The 22,960-nt window shown below is 39.0% G+C and overlaps 4 protein-coding genes and 1 pseudogene across 5 annotated transcripts in view; 4 read left to right on the top strand and 1 right to left on the bottom strand.

The window, feature by feature from the left end:
- The window catches only part of ranbp9 (RAN binding protein 9), a 36,857-nt gene extending 17,344 nt beyond the window's left edge, over nucleotides 1-19,513 (top strand). The window contains exons 12-15 of one of the 2 annotated variants that reach the window (XM_028020202.1): nucleotides 227-378; nucleotides 749-860; nucleotides 1,236-1,382; nucleotides 19,482-19,513. In XM_028020202.1, coding sequence (XP_027876003.1) covers nucleotides 227-378; nucleotides 749-860; nucleotides 1,236-1,366 — 395 coding nt within the window. In that variant the 3' untranslated portion in view covers nucleotides 1,367-1,382; nucleotides 19,482-19,513. Of the gene's footprint in view, nucleotides 1-226; nucleotides 379-748; nucleotides 861-1,235; nucleotides 4,843-19,481 lie in introns of those variants that run through there. The other variant, XM_028020201.1, reaches the window with a different exon arrangement.
- Nucleotides 5,635-8,812, bottom strand: nol7 (nucleolar protein 7). Its single transcript, XM_028020309.1, has 8 exons — nucleotides 8,574-8,812; nucleotides 8,251-8,311; nucleotides 7,748-7,803; nucleotides 7,648-7,673; nucleotides 7,528-7,576; nucleotides 7,251-7,372; nucleotides 6,853-6,930; nucleotides 5,635-6,194 (listed from the first exon to the last, which is right to left on the bottom strand). The coding sequence occupies exons 1-8, from the start codon at nucleotides 8,795-8,797 to the stop codon at nucleotides 6,121-6,123; spliced, it is 690 nt and encodes a 229-aa protein (XP_027876110.1). The 5' UTR covers nucleotides 8,798-8,812; the 3' UTR covers nucleotides 5,635-6,120.
- On the top strand, nucleotides 9,589-13,195 carry epdr1 (ependymin related 1). The gene is made up of 3 exons (XM_028020314.1): nucleotides 9,589-9,898; nucleotides 11,714-11,922; nucleotides 12,683-13,195. Exons 1-3 carry the CDS (start codon nucleotides 9,663-9,665, stop codon nucleotides 12,874-12,876), a joined length of 639 nt encoding a protein of 212 aa, XP_027876115.1. The 5' UTR covers nucleotides 9,589-9,662; the 3' UTR covers nucleotides 12,877-13,195.
- LOC114146397 (tripartite motif-containing protein 16-like) lies at nucleotides 14,357-16,285 on the top strand. Its single transcript, XM_028020385.1, has one exon. The coding sequence runs from the start codon at nucleotides 14,357-14,359 to the stop codon at nucleotides 15,947-15,949; it is 1,593 nt and encodes a 530-aa protein (XP_027876186.1). The 3' UTR covers nucleotides 15,950-16,285.
- On the top strand, nucleotides 18,072-21,954 carry LOC114146280 (tripartite motif-containing protein 16-like; annotated as a pseudogene).
- Nucleotides 21,955-22,960: the final 1,006 nt, after the last annotated feature.

The following is a 22,960-nucleotide window of genomic DNA, read 5'->3' as shown; positions in this document are numbered from 1 at the left end:
GTTTCAGTCCTGATTAATGAAGCTCTCTATGTTAGCAGCTTCTCTTCCAGCATCAGACTGTTACGATGAGCTGCTTGTAAGATACTCCAAACGCAACGAAACAGCAGAAACCGTTTGGTCACAGCTGTAAAGCTTCTTCAAACCCTGGACTGTAAAAGCTCCAAATCACTGAGGTGACGTGTAAATTCTGCATGTCTTGCATGGCGGACCGGCCGCGGTTCTGCAGAGGTGGAGTCGGCCCAGTCCAAGAGGCAGCTGTGTGGCGGGAGCCAGGCGGCCATCGAGAGGATGATCCACTTCGGCAGGGAGCTGCAGAGCATGAGCGAACACCTCCGCCGGGAATGCGGCAAGAACTCCGCCAACAAGAAGATGCTGAAGGTTCGGAAACCGTACCCGGTTATTTACTGCTCTTCCTCTGATTGTTCTCAACTAAATGTCAACATTTTCTCCGTTTTCTGCAGAAAAAGTGTTTTTACATTGTGAAAAAAAGACAATACAGCAAATATTTTGGACAAACTGTGTTCTTTAAAATGGAACCAAAATATTATTTTTTTATTGAAATCATCAGTTTTTAAATCCGTCTTGAGTTTCAACAGATGATTATAAAACATCCAGAACATGAGCAGCAACAAAGACTGATCTTCATGTAGATGATGATTCTGCAGAACCTGGTTGTGTTCTGATGTTAGAACCTCTGTGTTCTGATCCGGTCGTCTCTTCTTCTTCTTCTTCTTGTGTTCTGCTGCAGGATGCGTTCAGCCTGCTGGCGTACTCCGACCCCTGGAGCAGCCCGGTGGGCTACCAGCTGGACGCTGTCCAGAGAGAGCCGGTCTGCTCCACTCTCAATAGTGCAATATTAGGTAGGTCCGACCGGGCCGGAACCGGGGGGGTCCGGCTGATCAGAGTACAGGAGTAGGGTGCTGTTATAGAGCTTCAGATATCAATTATTTTACTAATTGATTATTCTGATGATTGATCAGAAAATATGGCACATTCTGCTGATTTTCCTTTAACCGTTTAAGTTTTATCAATCATTTTTTCTTACTCTTCCATAAAGACCAGATTTCTGGGCTGTAAAAACTTTAGCAAAGCATAAAACAACATTTAAATGTTGAGCAGCAGAATCAGAGAAAAGCTCTGCATGATGCAAACTACGGGCGACATGTTGAGCATAAATCTGGAGTTGTGTTATTTTAATTCATTGTTTTTCTCTTCTTCTGTGTTTTTGTCTGCAGAGACTCACAACCTCCCCAAGCAGCCCCCCCTGGCTCAGGCCGTGGGCCAGGCCGCCCAGTGCCTCGCCATCATGGCACGGACTGGCATTGGCTCCTGCGCCTTCGCCTCTGTGGACGATTACCTGCACTAGCCACACGTGTACACACCCACACACACACACACATTCTGAAGGCTCACCCAGAAAGCTACCTCCCCTCGCTGCTGGAGTACCCGGCCGGGTCAGAGGTCGTTTCTGGATGGACCTTCAGAGATCGCCACATTAAAACGAACCGACCACCTCCATCGTCGTAAATAATAACCTTCACCCTGGTCTCTCAGAGGCGGCCATGTTTGCATCCTTCTGACAGGGAGAGGAAGTGGGGGGGGTTGGCTTTCAAAATAAAAGAAATACTCTGAGAGGCGAACTCGTGACTCGAAGCCGAAACACAAAAAACCTGATCAAACTTTAAAAAAAAAAAGGTTCCCAGTGAGCGCTGAGGACGCGCTCCGCCGCCGCAGCCAATCGCAGCCCTCCACCCTCTCTGCACCCCCCACCCTCCACTCACCCCGGGACGCGGCGCAGGCCCGGCGCTTTGGACTCGGGAACTCGAGGAAGCCGGAGAGAATCTGCAAGTCTCGACTGTCCCGTTTTTAATCTTCTGTTTAGTTTTTTTTTTTGAGCAGTTTGTGGGTAGGGGGCGCTGTGGAGGAGGGGTCACCTGCCGCCTCTTGTTTTGGTTTTAGTTTGTTTGTTTTCCAGGTTTACAAGGCATGGTGCAGACCATAATGATGATGATTATTATTATTATTCTAATTATCATTATAATTATTGTTACTTGCATTCACAGTATATTTGTTGAGCGCCAGCCAGAGCGAGTTCCACCGACTTATTATAATAAAGGTCCCGATTCCACCGACTCCCCAGTGACCAGCGTGTGTACATGTAAATGTTTCTATATTACAAAGTGGAAATATATCAATAGAGCGACATATTTAGTTACCAAAATAATAACAAAGAGAGAGAAACCTTTAATACTTTTCCTGACACCAGCAGACCCCTGAAGCAGGCTGGTTGTGTCCAGTTTGGCTCCAGGGTTTCTGAGCAGGCAGTAAAGGGACGACTACGTCAGGCCCAGCGCTCTCGGCTGTGAAGCTGTTTAAAGCCATCGTTTGTTTTCCTGGTTTATTTTCTGCTTTTTGACCCCGAAGAACTCAGGAGCCAGAGTGACGTTTAGTTTCTCCTCCAACCAATCAGCTGATGTGGGCCTCATATCCGTACACATGAACCCGGTTTGGATCAGAACCCGGTTTGGATCAGAACCCACAGACCTGAGGCCTGTACTCCCAGGCAGGATTACTCTTTAACAGACTTTAAGTTCCACATTTTTTCCAAGAAAGAGCTCACTTCCACCTTGATTGTTTGAAAAATATGCAAAACTGTAGAGAAAACAATAACTAAAAATCTCTTGAAACCTTAAACGAAAGTTAACTTAATCTGATTTTACAAGTTAAAAGAAATTATTTTAAAAAATCCCTCTAGAGCTGCAGCTAGTTGTTTTCTTAATCTCTTAAATAATTAGGAGGATCTGCAAGTTATAAAACATAATCTACACAATTCCAAATATAAAAATTAATTACAGATTTTGGTCCCAAACTAACTTAAGTATTTTCCAACTGCCTAAAATAAAAACTAGATTGATAAAATTCAACATAAATGGCCACAATGTAGCAATGTAACAGAAGTTGGCTCAAAATCTAATAAAATGTCACTAAAACTGCATTAAGTAATTAATGCAGAATGGAATAAAATCATAGGAACCCTTACATTTTGTGCCAATTAGCTCTTTGTAATGTAATAATTATTACTTTGTTACAAAGTAATAATTATTACATTTATTTAATAAACCTGAAACCAGAGTCTGTGTTCATCCTGATTATTATTATTATTTCTAATAACAATCATGTTTAAATTTAAACTTTAAATTTAGTTTTCAGACAAAACACTTCATGTCAATTTTAATATGTTGTTCAAATGAGAAACTTTTTGGTTTTAAATCAGTTTTTCATCTTTTAAACATCTTGAATTTATTTCCAACCTCTGACAGTTTGATGGTTCTGCACCGTCAACATTAGTTACCGTTTAGTTTCTAAAATCTGAGCTTTTTTTTTCTTTAATGTTTTGATAGCAGATTGGAGAAATTTAATAAAATGAATCATTTTCATGGTTTGATGCTGTTTAAATTCATCCATAACAACTTTGATTAAAATAAGGAACAAAGATAAAGTTAAACCAGTTCAAAGAACATTAATAATAAAGTTTGAGACTGAAGAGTGAAATGTAGAAAGAGAAATGATGCAAACTTTGGATTTTTTCAGCGTTTTTAGACCCTGGAGATGTTCGGAAGAAGTTCACTCTCCAGGTCTGGATTCATTTATGGGGAAAAACTCAGAAATACTTCAGATAGATGAATCAAATTTTATGGTTTGACCAAAGATGAACGCTGAGCTAAAGTCAACAGAGCCAATCGGATCAGAACCATAAGCAACCACAACAGAATGGAAGATAAAATAATTAAGTCAAATGTGATATTTGAGCTTTTTGATCATTTTTTTGCTCCAGCATTGATTAAATCTTTAACACTCAAGAGAAATTAACGAATATATGATGATTAAATACATAAAGCTTTGATAAATTAACAAGAGGCCGAGCGACATGAACGGATGATTCAGTTTTTAGTTTACTGAAGGTGCATCTCAACATAAACCAACATTAAATTAAATGTATCAGTTTCTTCTGTTTGTGTTTATTCTGAATATTTAACAAAGTCATAAAAACAATGAAAATGTGAATAAAGTTTCTCTTAATCCTGCTCCAAAGTACAGATCTCAGGTCTGAAAGTTGAAGCAAATCCAAAGGAAATTCATGAAGGATGATATTTTATCTTTGAGGTTTTAAAACTGCAGATTGAAGAATCTGATCATAAACATCTGAATTCATCAGCTCCTGGTCCAAGTCAGCGTAGATCTAGATGAACCTTTATATAGAAGCAGCAGCTCCAGAAAAATGAAACCATCTCTTTGAATCGAACATCCAGTTTCTGACCACAGTGATGAGATTTAACCGACTGGAAAGCACGGTGGTGGCAGTATCATGTTCTGAAAACAACAGGAGCAGGAAAAGAAACCATTTCTAAAACCCGACGGGTCGCCCGAGCGTCCAGCGACTAAACCAATCGGTTCTGGAAGGAAACGGCTCCGCTGTGTTTTAATCCGTCTGGTTCCCAGAACTCATCCAGGTGGAACTAATCTGTTCTGTATCATCTTCTGTTTTCCTCTTTTTTTATCCTTATTTTTTGCAGTTCACAAGCAGTCAGAAAAAAAAAAAGAAATCTTTAGACGAAGTGTCTGTTGTCTCTTTCTGAGTAAGGTCTGAACCTATGCATGCCATAGTAAAGTGGTGGTAAGATCCAGCTAGATGTCTCCTTTCTTTCGGTTCTCCTCCTTTTAGCCAGGAAGATGTCAACCAGTAAGTTGTCCACTGCTGACTGTGTCCATTGGAGATGATTAAAAAATGTGCAATTTGTGTGAGGGTGAAAAGATTTATATTAAAAACAACCATGATGATGATGATGAGAGCAACTTGTGTGGATGCTGCATGAGGCTGGAAGCGAGAACTTTTTAATCCCAGAAATAATCCAGAAAAATCCCTTTATGAAGCTTTGCATAATGAAATCAGACAGAAATGATTTTAACGAAAATGTTGCTCTTCTGAAAATACTATAGAAAAACTCACTTGTTGAAATTTTGTTTTTTTTTTTTCCTTCAAAGATTCTTTGAATTGCTGCGTTGCCAGAAATCTTAGTTGTTGCTCAGTTAGCATCAAGCTAACAGACATTTAAGCTACAATGCTAAAATATATTTTATAAATCTGTCTGTGTATCGATGATGTTTGGACTGACAGATGATTTATGCTCAAACTGATGGATGGACTTTTTCAAGAGGAAATATTAATTTTTTCCTGTACAGTTTTCTAACTTTCATGCTGAAGGTTAATATTTGAAAAAATGTTGCTGCTGCTACAAGATTCCAAGTTTTTCAAACTTTTTGAACCAATTTTTAATAAACTACAAAACTTTATGAATTAGTTGCAATAACCCAGAACAATTCCTTAAATGATAACGATGGCAGAATAAAATTGTCCCTGAAATGATCGTGATAAACTATATTCATGTTTTGAAACCATTTTCAAGTAACATATTGATAATTACATAATAATGTAAGTTCACTCAGACTCTGAACGCTGCAAAATATTACAACCAAAAACAAAATAAAATAAACTTACAACTGAAAGCATAAAAAAAATAAATTATGATTCTGTAAACAAAATGGCTCTTAAAAAACAACTCATAATGGAAATGATTGATTTATCATTTTAATTTATCAGGTGATTAATTGATTATTGCGACACGCTAACATCAATTGTGTGGATCAATGCTGGAATGAAAAAAACAGATGAGTTCAAAATTATTCATACCCCTGGAAGATTTAAAGCAATAAGTACTTTGGTTTATAGAACCAGCAGGAATATGTAAAGCACTGACCAGCAAGGACAATAAATATTTTCCATGGATTAAAAACTTTAATTTTTATAAAGTATAAAGTTCACCTTTATTGTTAAAAAATATTTACATGTCATAAGCAGAACCATTAGATCATTTCTCCATGTGAAGCTTCCGGTCCTGAAACGAGGCTTAAAGTCCATCCAGGTTTGTTTTTCTGAAACTTTCAGTTCAGGTGAAGAAGCTCCAGCAGATTCTTCCTCCAGCTTTCTGACGGCGGCCATGTTGGATGAGTCATGGCAGCCATGTTGGATGAGTCACTGCGGTTTCAATCCTGATGTTCCGGTCAGCTGGTGGGAATCTGCTGCTTGTGGATCCACCTCTTCTTCAGCTTCTCTGCTTTAGCTTTCTCCTTACAGGCTGCAAAAATCAGAGCAGAGGCCAAATTAAGGTCTTTCTAGTTAAAATAAAAACTGAAATTGAACAAACATTTTAGTTAACTGAAATAAAAATGGTAATTAATGGGGAAAACCTCTAACTAACTGGAATTACATCATACATTTATAAAACAAAACCAAACTGAACTTATAGATATAATATCTTCTATTTTTGTGTTTATGAATCGATTTATTAGCCTTTCAAATTGATGTGAAATTTATTTATTTTTCCCAACACAACCAGTTTACATCACCAGTAAATTACAGCCTCCATAATCCTCCATAATAGTGACAAAAGTTAAAATAAAACTCCAGAGTTGGTTTATTGTTGAACAATTTTTTTGAAAATTGTCATTTTTGTTTATTATTCATTACCCAGTTGATGTAAACATGATCAGAATATAATAACTCTGACTCTAACCCTACAAATTACCCAGTCTGAAAAAATTAATACTACTATAACTAATAAAAACTAAACTGAAACCAAGCAACATGTAACTAATAAAAACAAGCAGACACTAAAAACTAAACTGAATTAGACAAAAAGTCACAATAAAATAAAACTAAACAATAATGAAAAACCCTAAACTATTGAATTTATAACATTGTTTGCGGCTCGTTAATCGTGTTTTTGAACGCACCCCAGTCCTTTTTAACAAACTGCACGGCTGCACTCTTATCCGCCCTCGTCTTGTTCTGCAGGGACAGCATCTCGTTATCTGGCAGGAGGAAAACAAAGCGTGAGCCTGAGAGTCTGGAGGTCAGCCTGAACGCGGAGGATGTCCCCGCCGTGTCCCCAGCGGGACGTCCAGATGGACGCCTCGGAGACACGAGGCGGGAAGTTTCTGTAGCAAAGCTCAAATTGAGACAGATCATCGTCTTTGCAGACTTCTGCCACAGAGTGTAGCTTGCGCTTATAGAAGTTTTACCAAAATAAAAACTGAAAACAGCCGTCAGAGGATTCATGTCAGAAAATCCAGAAAAATCTCAAGAATCTCTGGGTTTGAATCAGAAAAGTCTGACAGGATCGTCTTCTTACTGGAGCTCCTGCAGCTTCCCGGTCCGTACAATCTGGACTGGATGAAATCCTCCGCCGCCTGCCGCTGGTAGTCGCTCTGCCCTCGATCCGTCACCGTGGAAACCGTGTAGCTCCCCTTCAGGCTGCGAGGCAGGGCAGCAGAGGAAAGACGTTAATCTGATCTGATTTATTTAAAATGAGCAGAAATCTGTTAGGATGGAGGAGAGTTCCTCATTTCATTTCCTGGATTTTAACAAATGTTTTTACGCATCATCAGACTAACAGCTTTGTTTCCTACTTTCTGACTCCTGTGGGTTTCTTTGTCTTCCTCTTCTCTTCCTCTTCATCTGAGTGAGAACAACATGAATTAGTGATTAACAGACATTAATATTTACAATCCAACAGGATTATACCGTACCTTTATCCTCAGCCTGTTTCTGTTTCCTGAAAGGAAAAAAAGAAATTTAAACATCGAGTGAAACGACAAACGGTTGAATGAGTCCAGGAGTTTTACTCACTTTGAAGGAACCGAGTCGATTTCCTCCAACAGGTCGGCTGAGAGGAGTTTCTTCTTCTGTGAGGACAATGGAATAAATGCTTAAAAAATTTATTTAATGTTTCTTTATTCTCTACAAAAAGGTTTTGTTTCAAAAAATGTATTGAAAAATAAATTTTGAAGGAGTTAAAATTAAGATGAACTATAACCAGTGTCCTTTATCACAATTTTCAGTGTCACAACTAGTTTCCTGAAATCATCTGCCTACATTAACTGGTTAATTTAATGAATGAACTTTTCTTAATAAAATACTTTTGTAGGGGTTTTTCCCTTACCTTTTCAAAATAAAATATTAAAACTAATAATAAATCAAACAATATGGCACTGAATAAGTATTGTATTTCTAATCTAACTAAACCCACTATTCAGGTTTGTGATCCACATTGCAGTAATGGCGTAAAAATTAGCTCCTAATTTATATAAAAATGAAATATTTATGATGCAAGAGAAAAAAGTTAAACAAACCTTCTGTTCCTGGAAAAACTCTTGTCTCTTCCTCCTTTTCTCCTTCAGCAGCTCCTTCTCTCTTGAAACAAAAAAACAATTGAATTGATACAAACTCCTATAAGTTTAAACTCGAGTTTAACACATTTCTAATTATTACTAAAATAAGTTAAATTAGACGCTGCCGATGAAACGAGTTACTTAAAATAAATCTGATTGTCTTATAAAATTGATCTTTCAGTCTTAATTCCTGTTATTTATCAGAGAAATCTCTAAAAGGTGAAATTTATTGAACGGAGTTCCGTGACTCGGTGTAGCTTCGGAGCTAACTGAGTGTTAGCCACCTTCTGGCCGTGTCCAGCGCCAGCTTCAGGCTCTCCACGGCCCGGGCCTTCGAGTCCTCAAACGTTACTTCTTCTGGTGCCTCATCGTCGCTAGAATCCAGCGCCAAGTTGAAATCATCGGCACCTTTTTTATTTTCTGCCTTTTTCTCCACAGAGGTGCCTTCCCCACGTTGTTTGTTCGCCATGTTATCCCTCTCTGTAGGGTCCCAAGGAAGTGACATCATATCTTCGCGCAGCAGCGTGATGTTGGACAGAAGACAGGTGGGGAACCTTTGCCCCCTAATGGCGTAAATAAGAACTACAGTAGAAAAAAAAGATTTTTCATTACGTTTAAATATTTATGAAGTCATTTATTTTACATAACTTAAAAATAGTAGTTTTTATACCAGTTGGTTTACATGTATTTGTATTTTAAAATATATATTTTCATGTATTTTAAAATAACACAACCCCAAAGTGGTTTGTTCTATATGCTCTTCCCTCCTCGCCAGGTTGTTATTATAAGAATTTGCTATTAATAATTCACCTTGTTAGATAAAGAAATAAAATAAAAAGTTTATTTTAAATAAAATAATATTAGATAGAACTACAAACCAGCTTCTCTGATGTTGAATGTGTTATTAAAAATAAATAAATACAAAAATAATATTTACAAATAACTTATAAAATGCACATTTCTAAAATGAGTATAATTTATTTAACATTAATTATAGTAATTCTTTATATCAATATATAACTATTGATTTTTAAAAATTTTATTCAATAAAACCATATAAAAGTTGCATTCACATCTTTCTTAATTCATTAACGCTCAGGTTTCCCTCGTTAAAGAGTAAAACATTTTCTTTTTCAAGATGTTGATATACCTATTTAAATCATTTTTTTAAAAACCCTTTTTAATTTATTTTTTCTTATTTTATTTCACTACATTGATGACGGCAACTTTTCGAATCTATGCTTTTATTCTGAAAGCTAAATAACTCTACCGGAAGTCGCGCTGCAGCTTATTTTGGTTACCTTGTCAGCAGCCTCTGCAGACCGCTTCCATCATCAGCTACCACCGGAGCGAATAACGGGACTCCGGGCGAAATGCACCGACTCTTGCTAGTGTTTGTGGCCGCCGTCGGGGTTTCTGGGTTCGGCCTCCCCCGCCTGGATGCCTCCCCGGCGGCCGAGCCTTGCGACGCCCCGCTGCAGTGGGAGGGAAAGTGGGTGTTGTACGACCACAGCACGGGCAGAAACAGCCGGGCCGCGGTCTCCTACGACGGCCAGAACCAGCGGATCCGAGTCCTGCAGCAGCACAAGAAACACACTCCGTGTCAGAGGTACAAACAAGTCGTGGTTCGGTGATGAGTTTTAATCTATTGTAAATGCTCCAAAAAAAAAATAAAAATCTATCTCATATTTTGTTGTTTTAAATAATTAAATTTAATATATACACTTGTTCACTTTAAATATCAATTTAAAGTATCTGAAAAAGACCAAAATATTTAATAAAGTTGAATCAGGTAATATTTCCAATGCCACTGAGCAAGTTGGTGTTTTTGTTGTAACAAAAATATTAAACTAACAAATATTTTATCAACATGTTGAATAACTAAAAAACACCAGTATTTATTCACCGATTGTATAAACAAAAGAGCAACATATTGCAGTTGATTCATTAATAATTGCCAGATCACAAATGAAGATACTCCTAAACGTGAATTAGTCGTAAACCAAGATGAGGTTTAATGAATCTGTTTTAGAGACACAGATAAGTTTCAAATATGAATCTTTTTTCTCCAAAACTTTGATTTATCCACCAGATTTTCCACGTAAAAACTAAAACAGAACAGAGTCAAAACTCCTCCCACATGTCAGGCGTTAAAATCTGTAATTATCAGCAATAAAACAAGAACTTAAACTGATTCTGTCACAGCCACCAAACTCTGTAGGTGAGATATTTTAAAGTGATACGACTGAATTATAACGCGGGAAACAAATTTAAAAATCAACCAGTTAGAAATATTTAGCACTGAATGAAAATGACTAATAAAGTCCCCAGAAGATCCTGGTAAAGTTTCCTGTTGTAGAAACATTTATTTTCAATATTTATTTTACTTTATAACTTTGATCACTTTGGATGTTTAAATTTCCCCATACATAAAAGTTGATAAAAATAATAACTTCATTATAAGTCTTGTTTTAAGATAAGCTTATTACTGTTATTACATGAACTAAGAATTTGCTAATATTGTGGCAGGTAATAAATAATAATTAATAAATTACTCTATTTTTTATTTAGGAGGAAAATAAATGGATTATTTTGGAGTATATTTTTATTTTGTTTTAACCTTATGTTTGTATTTATCTTGTTCTTATTGTTATCTTGCTTCTTTTTATTGAATTCATTAAACAACGTCTGTTTTTATGTGCTACTGTGGATAGTTTTTATTATTATATGAGAAAAAGTTGAGGAAGTTTATCAAATAAAAATACATAAAACTAATCTAATTTCTTTTCCATTTTTTTTCTCCGAAGACTTTTTGCGGCGCTAGTGGCTGGTATTTCTTTAGACAGACAGGAAGAAGGGTGAGGAGAGGGGGGAAGACATGCGGCAAAGGTCATCGGGACCGGGAATCGAACCCGCGACGTCCGCGTCGAGGACTAAGGCCTCCAAACGTGGGGCGTGCTAACCCGCTGCGCCACCACAGCACGGCCCCTAATTTCTAATTAATTTTCTTCCCGAGTGAAAAATAGATAAGCTGATGTTAATTTATTGATTATTAATCACTTACAACAATATAAGCAAAGTTTTTAGTTTGTAGTAATACATGTTTATCACCTTTCTTCCATGTTCAGACCTCTGCTGGCTGCATTTCTGCAGAGTCTGTTGTCTAATAATCAGCGGCGCTGCAGGAGTAAACAAGCACAAAGTCTCTGTGGCTCTGAGTTGTGAAACGGCGTCTGGCAGATAAACAAAGGCTCAGCCTGTTTAATCAGCGTTAGTTTGCTTAGTGTGCAGCTTGGTTTGACATCACTGCACTCAATAAAGCCAATAAAAACATGCTTGTAATGCAGCTTTTCCAAAAAATATATTGCACTGCAGACAACTAATGTTTGCACTCCAAATCTCCTTTGTTTTCTTGTATTTGCAGGTTTTTTGAGTACATCTACCTGTACCAGAGCAAGGTGATGTTCCAGATCGACCAGAAGACCAAAGAGTGCTCTAAGGTGGCTCTGACCGAGGCCTGGGATCCCTTCGACATCCCGATTAACTCCACCTTCGAGGATCAGTACTTCATCGGAGGCCCCGGGGACAACGTGGAGGTGCAGGAGTGGTCGGACAGGAAGCCGGCTCGTCAGCGTAAGAACGCCGCGCCAAGCTGAAAAAACATAAAGGCTGAACTGAATCTGGGAAAACGAACTAAATGCTGAGTCACTGTAGTTGGTCAGAACCAGCTGCTTCTCAGACGACTCCAAACTGAGCTAAAATAAATCAATAGATAATAACAGAAATAATACATAACAGTTCAAATCTGCACTGCAAAAACATAAAATCTTACCAAGTATTTTTGGTCAAGTTTCTAGTGCAAATATCTTAGAACAGTTTAAAAAAGACAAAACTAACTTACATGTAACATTTCAGTAAGATGTAGGATTATAAGTCAACAATTCCTTAATATTGATGAAAAAGTACCAGTTCCATTGGCAGATAAATTCACTTATAACATGAGAAAAATGTCTTGTTAAAATGAACTAGTACTTTACATAAAAATTAAAGAATTATAGTCTTAAAACAAGCTCATATGTCTTTCTTAAAAGTTACTTGTAAGTTAGTTTTGTCTTATTGCAACTGTACTATAATATTTACTAGAAACTAAACTAAAAATACTTGGTAGGATTTTGTGTTTTTGCAGTTCCTAGCATGTTTTTGTAGCATTTTGCTCTTTAGCCTGCATGTTATCAGTCCACCAGCAGAGAGCGACATTTGCAGATGTTAAAATTAAACCTGATGTTAAAACTCTGGCTGAATTTTCTGTTTAAAGTGTTACAGACTTCAGAATGAACAGCTAAACTCTCCTTCATCTCCTGGTCTTCATACCATCTGCTCATTTTTCCTCCAGATGAGACCTGGGTTGGCATTTACACCCTGAAGGATTGCTACCCGGTGCAGGAGACCTACACCAAGAACAGCACCGTCACCACCTCCACCCGCTTCCTCAGCCTGCAGCTGGGCATCAGCGACCCCAAAGTCTTCACCCCGCCCTCCACCTGCCAGTCGTCTCGGCCGGAGAGGATGGCCGGGTTCTACTGCTGAGGCCTTCACCGATAATCAACAGCCTTTTCAGTCTGTAGCTGCTTCCTGGTACAATAATAAACACTAAGAGAACAAAACACACGTAGCTGCTGTAGAAACTGTCACTAACGATGCCAAGATCTTCTGTTGAAACTTTACTTTATTAATTTAAATCTGAATGAATAAATTCTGAAATCACTGCTGTGGGACGAAGATGCCTAAATAAACACTGGTTTATTGTAATCTGTTGCTTTTCAGAGTGAAGGAAACTACTGATTTCATTCTTAATGTTTTTTAATATGTGATGCCCATATAATAAAAAAAACATTGTTAATCTGAATGAAAAGTGAGTTTTGAGATCATTTTCTTGTACATTATTTTGAAAATACTCAAGTAGTCTCCAGAATGGAGTCAGCCATCTTTAAGAAGTCCTTGACCGCGGCATGCCTTCCAGAACGAGCTGAGTCCAGAGGTCTGTTGGTTCCTCTTTACACCAGCCGTGATTTTGAAAGTTTGCTCTAAGTGGACGACAACTGAGGAAGCGGTGTGGCTTTTTTAATGCATCTATCCATCCCTTATCCAACATGCTTGTCCTTACAGGGTTTCCCAAAGTGAACAGGGGAGAGGCAGGGGACACCTGGACGGATCGCCAGTCCACTTTACAGATGCCTTTATTCTGTATTCTCTGAAAATGAGCCCTCATAGAGGGATCACATGAATGCCTGTGCAGGTGGACCTGCTCTGCAGACACACCTTCCAAACCGTCCAGATGGAGTGAAAGGTGTCGTGCATGCTCTGCAGTAAGTTAGAAAAACGAGGAAGTGTGCTGCAGCAGCGTGCAAGGGTAACGGACCTGGTACCTGTCGGTTCAGTTCGATGCAGGGGATCCATCCCCACCGCTGGGCTTTGACCTGAACCGACAGGCACCAACCAGGTCGCTGCAGGTTACTGTTGTGGATGCCGAACCCTGGGTGTGGGATGAATTCTGTGCATCTATTGAGAAAAACTTCCTTTTGGCATCAAGAACGTTGATTTAGTGCCTCACAAGCAGGGAACAGGACATGCTGCTGTTTGTCTTCTCCATTTTCCAAGAGAAGTGTGGATGCTGCCAAAACTACTCGGTATTCCTGGATAGGATTATAAGGAAGTTCAAACTAATGTTTTTCATATACATTAATAAATGACTGACAGCTGATGAGATGTGTGAGAAACAAAACTTTAAACAGAAACCAGAACATCAAATTCCCTAAACGAATGGGATGTTTTTAATGGTTCTTCTTTCTCTGAACACACAGTAGGTATTGTTTAGTTATATTTTCCTCTTTGCCTCCAAGTCAGGTGTGCAAATGAGGGCTATTAACACGCCTCTCGGGTATTTATGAGCTGCAAAGGTTCATTCATTTTGCACAGCCAAACAATTTGTAAACAGGAACCAAAGCTTCTGCAAATACTAGCTCAGTGTTGCGGAAGAGGCACAGAGTCACCATTAGATAGAGCAGAAATGGAGCAGAAAGGAGATCAGATGAACCAGGACCCCTTCTCCTGTTCGATCTGCCTGGATCTACCGAAGGATCCGGTGACGATTCCCTGTGGACACAGCTACTGTATGAACTGTATTATAACCCACTGGGATGAAGAGGAAAAAAGCAACAGCTGCCCTCAGTGTGAGCAGACCTTCACACCGAGGCCTGTCCTGGAGAAAAACACCATGCTAGCAGCTTTAGTGGAGCAGCTGAAGAAGACTGGACTCCAAGCTGCTGCTGCTGATCACCGCTATGCTGGACCTGAAGACGTGGCCTGTGATTTCTGTACTGGAAGAAAACTGAAAGCCATCAAGTCCTGTTTAGTCTGTCTGGCCTCTTACTGTGAGAAACACCTTCAGCCTCATTATGATGTGGCTCCTTTAAAGAAACACAAGCTGGTGGAGCCGTCCAAGAACCTCCAGGAGAACATCTGCTCTGTGGATGAACATAAAGGCCACATCACAGTATCAGCTGCAGCAGAAAGGACTGAGAGGCAGAGAGAGCTGGAGGAGAGACGAGGAAACATCCAGCAGAGAATCCAGGAAAAAGAGAAAGATGTGAAGCTGCTTCAACAGGAGGTGGAGGCCATCAATCACTCTGCTGATAAAACAGTGGAGGACAGTGAGAAGATCTTCACTGAGCTGATCCGTCTCCTCCAGAAAAGAAGCTCTGATGTGAAGCAGCAGATCAAATTCCAGCAGGAAACTGAAGTGAGTCGAGTCAAAGATGTTCAGGAGAAGCTGGAGCAGGAGATCACTGAGCTGAAGAGGAAAGACGCTGAGCTGGAGCAGCTCTCACACACAGAGGATCACAACCAGTTTCTCCTCAACTACCCCTCACTGCCAGCACTCAGTGAGTCTACACACTCATCCAGCATCAACATCCGTCCTCTGAGACACTTTGAGGACGTGGCAGCAGCTGTGTCAGAGCTCAGAGAGAAACTACAGGACGTCCTGAGAGACTCATGGACAAACATCTCACTGATGGTCACTGAGGTGGATGTTCTACTGTCAGAACCAGAACCAAAGAGCAGAGATGAATTCTTAAAATATTCACATGAAATCACTCTGGACCCAAACACAGCTCACACTTATCTAAAGCTATCAGAGGGGAACAGGAAGGTTACAGCTTTGGATCAACCTCAGTCTTATTCCAGTCATCCAGAAAGATTCACTTCATGGTGGCAGGTTCTGAGCAGAGAGAGTCTGACTGGACGCTGTTACTGGGAGGTGGAGTGGAGAGGTAGAGGGGCTTATATAGCCGCTTCATGCAAGAATATCAGCAGAGCAGGAAATGAATGTGGATTTGGTCGAAATGACAAATCCTGGGCTTTAGATTGTCACCAAAATAGTTTCACGTTTTGGCACAACAACACTGCAAGCTCCATCTCGGTTCCTCAGTCCTCCAGAGTCGGAGTGTACCTGGATCACAGAGCAGGTATTCTGTCCTTCTACAGCGTCTCTAAAACCATAACCCTCCTCCACAAAGTCCAGACCAGATTCACTGAGCCGCTACATGCTGGAGTTTGGCTTTACATCTGTGGGAGCGCTGCTGAGTTCAGTAAACTTTAATTACGTCTGTCTTCTTTATCAGTTACTGGGTGTAATTAGCACTAATATACAGTATATTGCAATATTGTTTTCATTTAAGTTTCCATTCTGTATTTTTAGCTCATGTAGATGACACAATATACCACTGCTAATGTTTTAGCAAATACAATAATCATGTAAACTGTAATGGGATCTACTGTTTGTAAAATGGCTTGAGCATTTTATTCATGCGTAGATATTTCTTCATCACTCTTTTGTTGTGGGTTGAATCAACTAAATGTTGTATGTTTTGCAAAAACTTTACCATACCAGCAGAAAGACTTGACTACATTGCTCAATAAAGAGAGAAAAAGACTTTTATTTGGTTTGTCATTTATTTCTGAGCTCCTGAAACTTCAGTGGCAGAACATCTGCAGGTGTTGGATGATGTGAAAACAAAGCGCCACAGATTATGAGGAAGCAACAATCAAATCTAGATCAGCTCACTTCTCACTGAGAACTAAGTGAGAAAAAGGAGAACAGTCTCAGGTTTGTTCCCGATAAAGCTGCCGGATGATAAACAGTCATGTGTCCTTTTGACCCTCTGAGTGACGACTTGTTTTGATGTTTTTTCACAAATATCTTGGTCTCTAAAAGTGGGAGAAAAGGTGGAGTCATTTTCAGCTCATAAAGCCTGAAAGCCTAATTTTTCCAGCTCTGGTCTTTAACAATTTTCAGCTCAGATTCATCAATGAGACACAGATATGAGCAAACACTCCCAGTTTTAACATATTTTCATCCAAATCCCAGTTTAACCCCAGCTTGTAAGCGTTAGAGATGGTTTGTCATTATTATTATGTCAAACTGAGGTTTAAGACCCAGCGAGTCTGAAAGCCTCTGCAGGTGATTTCTACGGCCTTGTTGGGTTTTTTAGGCCGTGTTGAGCTTAGAAAAAATTAAAAACCCAATCAGCGCCTCCTAATTTTATTTTTATGTTTGAACAGAAAGCATAAGATGGTATAAGGCTTCCTAAAATATTTTATGGTTCACTAAACTGTAAAAGGTTTTTCTGGTAAAATTTGACTCTTGAAGATTTGGGGATTGAGGTAAAAGGCCATAAGCTCTGGCACTACCTTTATATAAAATCCCAAAATATGTGGTAATTTTGTTCAATGACTTTAGTGAACTCTTATCTGTTTTATGTATTGATTATGACAGTTTAATAATTGTAAGAGATAATCCCCAAGACGGTCAAAAAGCTGTGAAACATTTCAAACTCGAGCCAACAACCAACTGCTTATCTTTAGATTTCCGGTTGTGTTCAGCAGTTGATTGAAGTCATTTTTCAGAATTTCATGTTTGTGTTTGGAGTTATTATTAGCATGAATGGTTAAATTCTCAGCTATTGGGCGGTCATAAAGAATTGTCAGTATTTTGTTCTGTTTTATTGGGGCAACATGTCACCTCAACATTCACCTCAAGTCCATCAACCTTCATTTCTATCAGGTCAAATCTCTGGAGAAGCTTGTCAAAGTCCTCTGTGGTGAATAGAGTCAGAAAGTAAAGCAAACCTAAGTATTTTACTGGAATAAACATTTTATTTATTGAAGGTTTTTACACATTTGTCCGAGTCTGCAGATGGGGTTGCATGTGAATGTGTGTTAACACTTCCTTCTTTTGTATGATAGCATCTATTCATGAACTTCCTTGATGAATCAAATGCTCACAAACAAACAAACACAAACAAGTTTTTAAAGAAAAACATTGACTAAATCTTTTGAAACAGAGAAAAAACATTCAGTAGGTAAAGATTATATGTCTGCACACATTAAAATATGCAAAGGTTTAGTGTTACTGTCCAGAAAAACAGTCCAGTGTGAAAACATTTGTAAAGAAGCAGCCTGTGCTCTTCAGAGAAAAGCCCAAGATGATTTGACTGTCAAATGACTCTAATGTAACTGCATGCAGCGCCTGCTTTGTCTAAGTTAGAAGGAGAAAATATCAAAGTTTGCATACTCACATATTTACATTTCTGGGAGCGGATGCAGAACTTCCTGGCAGCTACTTCTTATCCAGTTACAACCAGAACGGTGCCTTAAAAGAAGAAGATGGTTAAGATTAAGATAGTTGGTGTCATCAGGTATTAACAGAAACATCACTGCTTAAATCAGCTTTGTGAAAGTCAGTTTATGCATGAATGAGCTGCCTGAGCCTGAGGGCTAACTGTGTTAGCTCAGTGTGTTGGTCTGTTGGACACAGAGCTTTAAACCCTTTAGAAAAGGTTCAGACATGCCATAAGAAGGCCGGCCAGACGCAGAGCCTCCAAATGAAGGATTCTTCTCTAATGAAAGGCAGAACCGGTGCTGATCCAAACAGAAGTTCACTGGGAACTTGTTTGTAACTCTCATGACGTAATCAGCACAAAGAACCCAAAGACTGTACTCAGGTAAGAGTAGAAATACTTCAACATATTTTACTCATGTAAAAGTAAAAGTAGCCATCCAAGAAATTATTCAAGTAAGAGTAAAAAAGTATTTGGTAAAAAGTAACTCAAGTGCTGAGTAACTGATCAAACTACGCAAGTAAAAATTAAAAGTATAGCGTAGTAAAAATACTTCTGAAGGCACATTTTTTCCAAAAAGTTACTCAAGTAAATGTAATTGAGTAAATGTAACTAGTTACTCTCCAGCTCTGGTAATCAGAGTGTTACAGGAAGTTTCTGACCAGGATCAGATTTGAATATCAGTTTTTACTCTCAGTGTTTTGCATAAACAAACGTTGGTTAAACAGAAATCAGCCGTCTTCGCTGCATGGAGACTCTGATCAATATTAAGCAATAAATATAACAAAACCACAGAAAATACAACTTCTACACAATCTCAAGTGTTTAAGCAATAAATATCTTATAAAAACTGAAAGGTTTTGTGATCAGAAAACTTTGGTTCAGACTCAAGGTCCACAAAGAAAAACAACTAAATAAACAACCAAACAGATGTACACATCCACAATCATATAAAAATAAAATTACATCAAATGTAAAATGAAAATTACATGGAGTTTAATGACAGGAAGCTGCAGCAGTGCTCCACAGCTGTGAATAAAATAAATATCAACCGTGGGTTTACTACGGCCGTGATCATTTTATTTTCAGATTCATTTATATCTAAACTCAAACATCAGATTTCTAAGCACAGCCTGCAGAGTACTGACTCCAGCTAACTTAATGTCTTCTCAGGCTTCCCTGTTCATATTCTGTCCACAGGCTTACAGTATGTAGAGGCATAAATATGCTTCAAAAATATTTTTATCTCAACTTTTCTGACCACAAACTAAATTTTTGTGAAAGAATGTCACCGAGCATCCAACGTGCTCCTGTTGAGCGTTTATCTGCAGCGTGGACAGAACCTGGACAACCTGGACAGATGGTCAGTCCATCGCAGGACAACACGGACACACACACACACACCCACACACACACACACACGCACACACACACACACACACACACATACACACACACACACACACACACACACACGCACACACACACATACACACACACACACACACACACACCCACACACACACACACACACACACACACATACACACACACACACACACACACACACACACACACACACACACACACACACACATACACACACACACACACACACACACACACACACACACACACACACACACACACACACACACACGCACCCACACACTCCTAATGAGAATCTAGACAGACCAATTCAACAGATTTCCCTTAAAACACATCCAGTCTGTGCAGCAACAATGATTCTTTTATTTTATTAACTGATAGTGTGGAGAGATTAGAGTTTAGATGTCTGAGTTTTGGTGAGTCAGTCAGTTGTTATGAACAGAAAACTCTTGTGGACATTGTTCAACTGTAATACTTTCAAAGACTTTGTCTTCCTGGAATTAAAACTTGATATCTCTCACTGCTCTCAAACAAACCTTGATGCTGGGTGGAACTAAAACCTGATGAAGGTGAAAACTGATTGGTTGCAGCTTCTCTGCGCTGAAACATGATTCCTAGATCAGAGCTTCATCCTGTATATGTTTCCAGGAAACAAAACTCACACAGTCGCTGTGACTGAGAACAGAAATGGAGCAAAATCTGCAAGACCGAAAAACTTTCTCCTGTTCGATCTGCCTGGATCTACTGAAGGATCCGGTGACGATTCCCTGTGGACACAGCTAATGTATGAACTGTATTAACAGCTTCTGGGATGAAGGTGATGAGAAAAACTACAGCTGCCCTCAGTGCAGAGAGACCTTCTCACCAAGACCTGTCCCAAAGAAAAACACCATGTTAGAACCTTTAGTGGAGCAGCTGAAGAAGACTGGACTTCAAGCTGCTCCTGCTGATCACCGTTATACTGGACCTGAAGATGTGGCCTGTGATTTCTGTACTGGAAGAAAACTGAAAGCCATCAAGTCCTGTTTAGTCTGTCTGGCCTCTTACTGTGAGAAACACCTTCAGCCTCATTATGATGTGGCTCCTTTAAAGAAACACAAGCTGGTGGAGCCGTCCAAGAACCTCCAGGAGAACATCTGCTCTAAGCATGATGAGGTGATGAAGATGTTCTGCCGCACTGATCAGAAGCGTATCTGTTATCTCTGCTCTGTGGATGAACATAAAGGTCATGACACAGTGTCAGCTGCAGCAGAAAGGACTGAGAGGCAGAGAGAGCTGGAGGAGAGACGAGGAAACATCCAGCAGAGAATCCAGGACAGAGAGAAAGATGTGAAGCTGCTTCAACAGGAGGTGGAGGCCATCAATCACTCTGCTGATAAAACAGTGGAGGACAGTGAGAAGATCTTCACTGAGCTGATCCGTCTCCTCCAGAAAAGAAGCTCTGATGTGAAGCAGCAGATCAGATCCCAGCAGGAAACTGAAGTGAGTCGAGTCAAAGATGTTCAGGAGAAGCTGGAGCAGGAGATCACTGAGCTGAAGAGGAAAGACGCTGAGCTGGAGCAGCTCTCACACACAGAGGATCACAACCAGTTTCTCCTCAACTACCCCTCACTGCCAGCACTCAGTGAGTCTACACACTCATCCAGCATCAACATCCGTCCTCTGAGACACTTTGAGGACGTGACAGCAGCTGTGTCAGAGCTCAGAGAGAAACTACAGGACGTCATGAGAGACTCATGGACAAACATCTCACTGATGGTCACTGAGGTGGATGTTCTACTGTCAGAACCAGAACCAAAGAGCAGAGATGAATTCTTAAAATATTCATGTGAAATCACAATGGATCCAGACACTGTACATAATAATCTGCATTTATCAGAGGAGAACAGGAAGGTAACGGTGCTAGATCAACTCCAGTCTTATCCAAGTCACCCAGGTAGATTCCCTGAATGCTTTCAAGTCCTGAGCAAAGAGAGTCTTACTGGATGCTGTTATTGGGAGGTGGAGTGGAAAGGGAATGTAATTTATATCGCCGTTTGATACAAAAACATAAGCAGAGTGGGGAATGGAAGTGGATTTGGGTATAATAATAAATCTTGGTCTTTGTATTGTTACCAAGACAAATATGAATTTTGGAACAAGAAAAAGCCAACCTCCATCTTGGTTCCTTGCTCCTCCAGAGTGGGAGTGTACCTGGATCACAGAGCAGGTATTCTGTCCTTCTACAGCGTCTCTGAATCCATGACTCTGATCCACAGAGTCCAGACCAGATTCACTGAGCCGCTACATGTTGGAGTTTGGATTTTTAACTACAGAAATTCTGCCAAGTTCTGTAAGCTGAAGAAAAAAACGCTCAGAAATAAAATGTTGGGTTCTCTTTGCTTTTATTTTGAAAGCCAGTTGTATAAGTTTGCTGCTGCTTTCCTCTAAACATGTTTTTTCAAATAGAAATGTAAACTAATTTCTTCCTTTTTTAAATTTGCCGACATTCAGTTGTTTGGCTATATCTGTATTTTATGGGTCCAGAAATAAAATCTTTATTTTCATGTTTTGCATCGTTGGTGTTTAGAAATAAAAAAAAAACCTCCTGAATATTTACAGATTCATGATATGTTGTCACAAAATAGGTTCAGTTATATTCCTATTCCTCAATTTAATTGAATTTCAGAACTTTTCTTTGAAATGTTTTTCTTTATGATTATACCAGATTTATAAAGCTATTAATAATTTGGTTTAACAATAGTTCATCTGAAAAAAGTCAGATTTTACAGTTTAATGAATGCATCATAAATATTAAAGGTTTTGACTCCAATAAACTCTCAGAACAATAATATAACTATTCAACTGCGGTATCAGGTGAACTACCAGAAGAGGGCGCTACAGACCTGCTGCCAGGTCTGTAGCGGAAGCTTCACTCTGTCACCATGGATTTTCTGATAAACATTATTTTTCTCCCATCAACTGGGACAAAATTAGTCATGAAATGCTAAAAATGTAACTCAATTATTTTTCAAACTTACATTTTTTTTTGGATTCATAAAAAAGTTTTCAAAAAAATCCTTGAAATGTATGCATAAAAATACATAAAATTGGTTTGACGATTTTCCAAGGTGTGATGAAAAAAATGAATTGAATATAATTCATTTTCTAGCTAAATAAAACTGCCTTCCAAAATTTAGACTAGAAGAAAGAAACAACCTCATTGTGATTCATTTAAACAGCTTGTCTTGTACAAACAGATCAATGAAGACATTTTGGTGTAAAGAATGTTTAGTATTTTTGGGTTCCACATAGATTCATATAGTGCATAATCGCCTCTGGTTCCTCCTTTCCTCTGACTCCTCCATAAAGTCAATTTTCTTTTTATTACCTCCTTATAGTCCATCTTAAAACAGTCTCTTTACCTTTTTTTTAGAGTTTATTTATATTATATATTCATTTTTTATTCAACAAACACATTAAACAAAGTAAATAAAATATAAAATGAATACATAGCAAATAAAAAAAGAATAAATAGGCAATAAATAAGTGATATTTATTCTCCACCAGAGGGCTCTGCCGCTTGTACTGAGGCCGTTTCCGGTTCCAGCTGCAGACTTTAA

The sequence above is a fragment of the Xiphophorus couchianus genome, chromosome 6, assembly GCF_001444195.1.
Source record: "Xiphophorus couchianus chromosome 6, X_couchianus-1.0, whole genome shotgun sequence".
NCBI lineage: Eukaryota > Metazoa > Chordata > Actinopteri > Cyprinodontiformes > Poeciliidae > Xiphophorus > Xiphophorus couchianus.
Note: the sequence above shows the minus strand (reverse complement) of the source record. Positions and strands in the feature narration are given on the sequence as shown.

Bases quoted from the DNA above. Each gene is read 5' to 3' on its own strand.
- nol7 (XM_028020309.1), bottom strand. From the start codon at position 8,797: ATGATGTCACTTCCTTGGGACCCTACAGAGAGGGATAACATGGCGAAC. The intron at 7,804-8,250 runs GTTTGTTTAACT...TTGTCCTCACAG, and splicing joins AGTTTTTCCAGGAACAGAAG to AAGAAGAAACTCCTCTCAGC. The intron at 7,577-7,647 runs GTACGGTATAAT...GTTCTCACTCAG, and splicing joins GAAACAGGCTGAGGATAAAG to ATGAAGAGGAAGAGAAGAGG.
- epdr1 (XM_028020314.1), top strand. From the start codon at position 9,663: ATGCACCGACTCTTGCTAGTGTTTGTGGCCGCCGTCGGGGTTTCTGGG. The intron at 9,899-11,713 runs GTACAAACAAGT...TTGTATTTGCAG, and splicing joins AAACACACTCCGTGTCAGAG to GTTTTTTGAGTACATCTACC. The intron at 11,923-12,682 runs GTAAGAACGCCG...TTTTTCCTCCAG, and splicing joins CAGGAAGCCGGCTCGTCAGC to ATGAGACCTGGGTTGGCATT.
- LOC114146397 (XM_028020385.1), top strand. From the start codon at position 14,357: ATGGAGCAGAAAGGAGATCAGATGAACCAGGACCCCTTCTCCTGTTCG.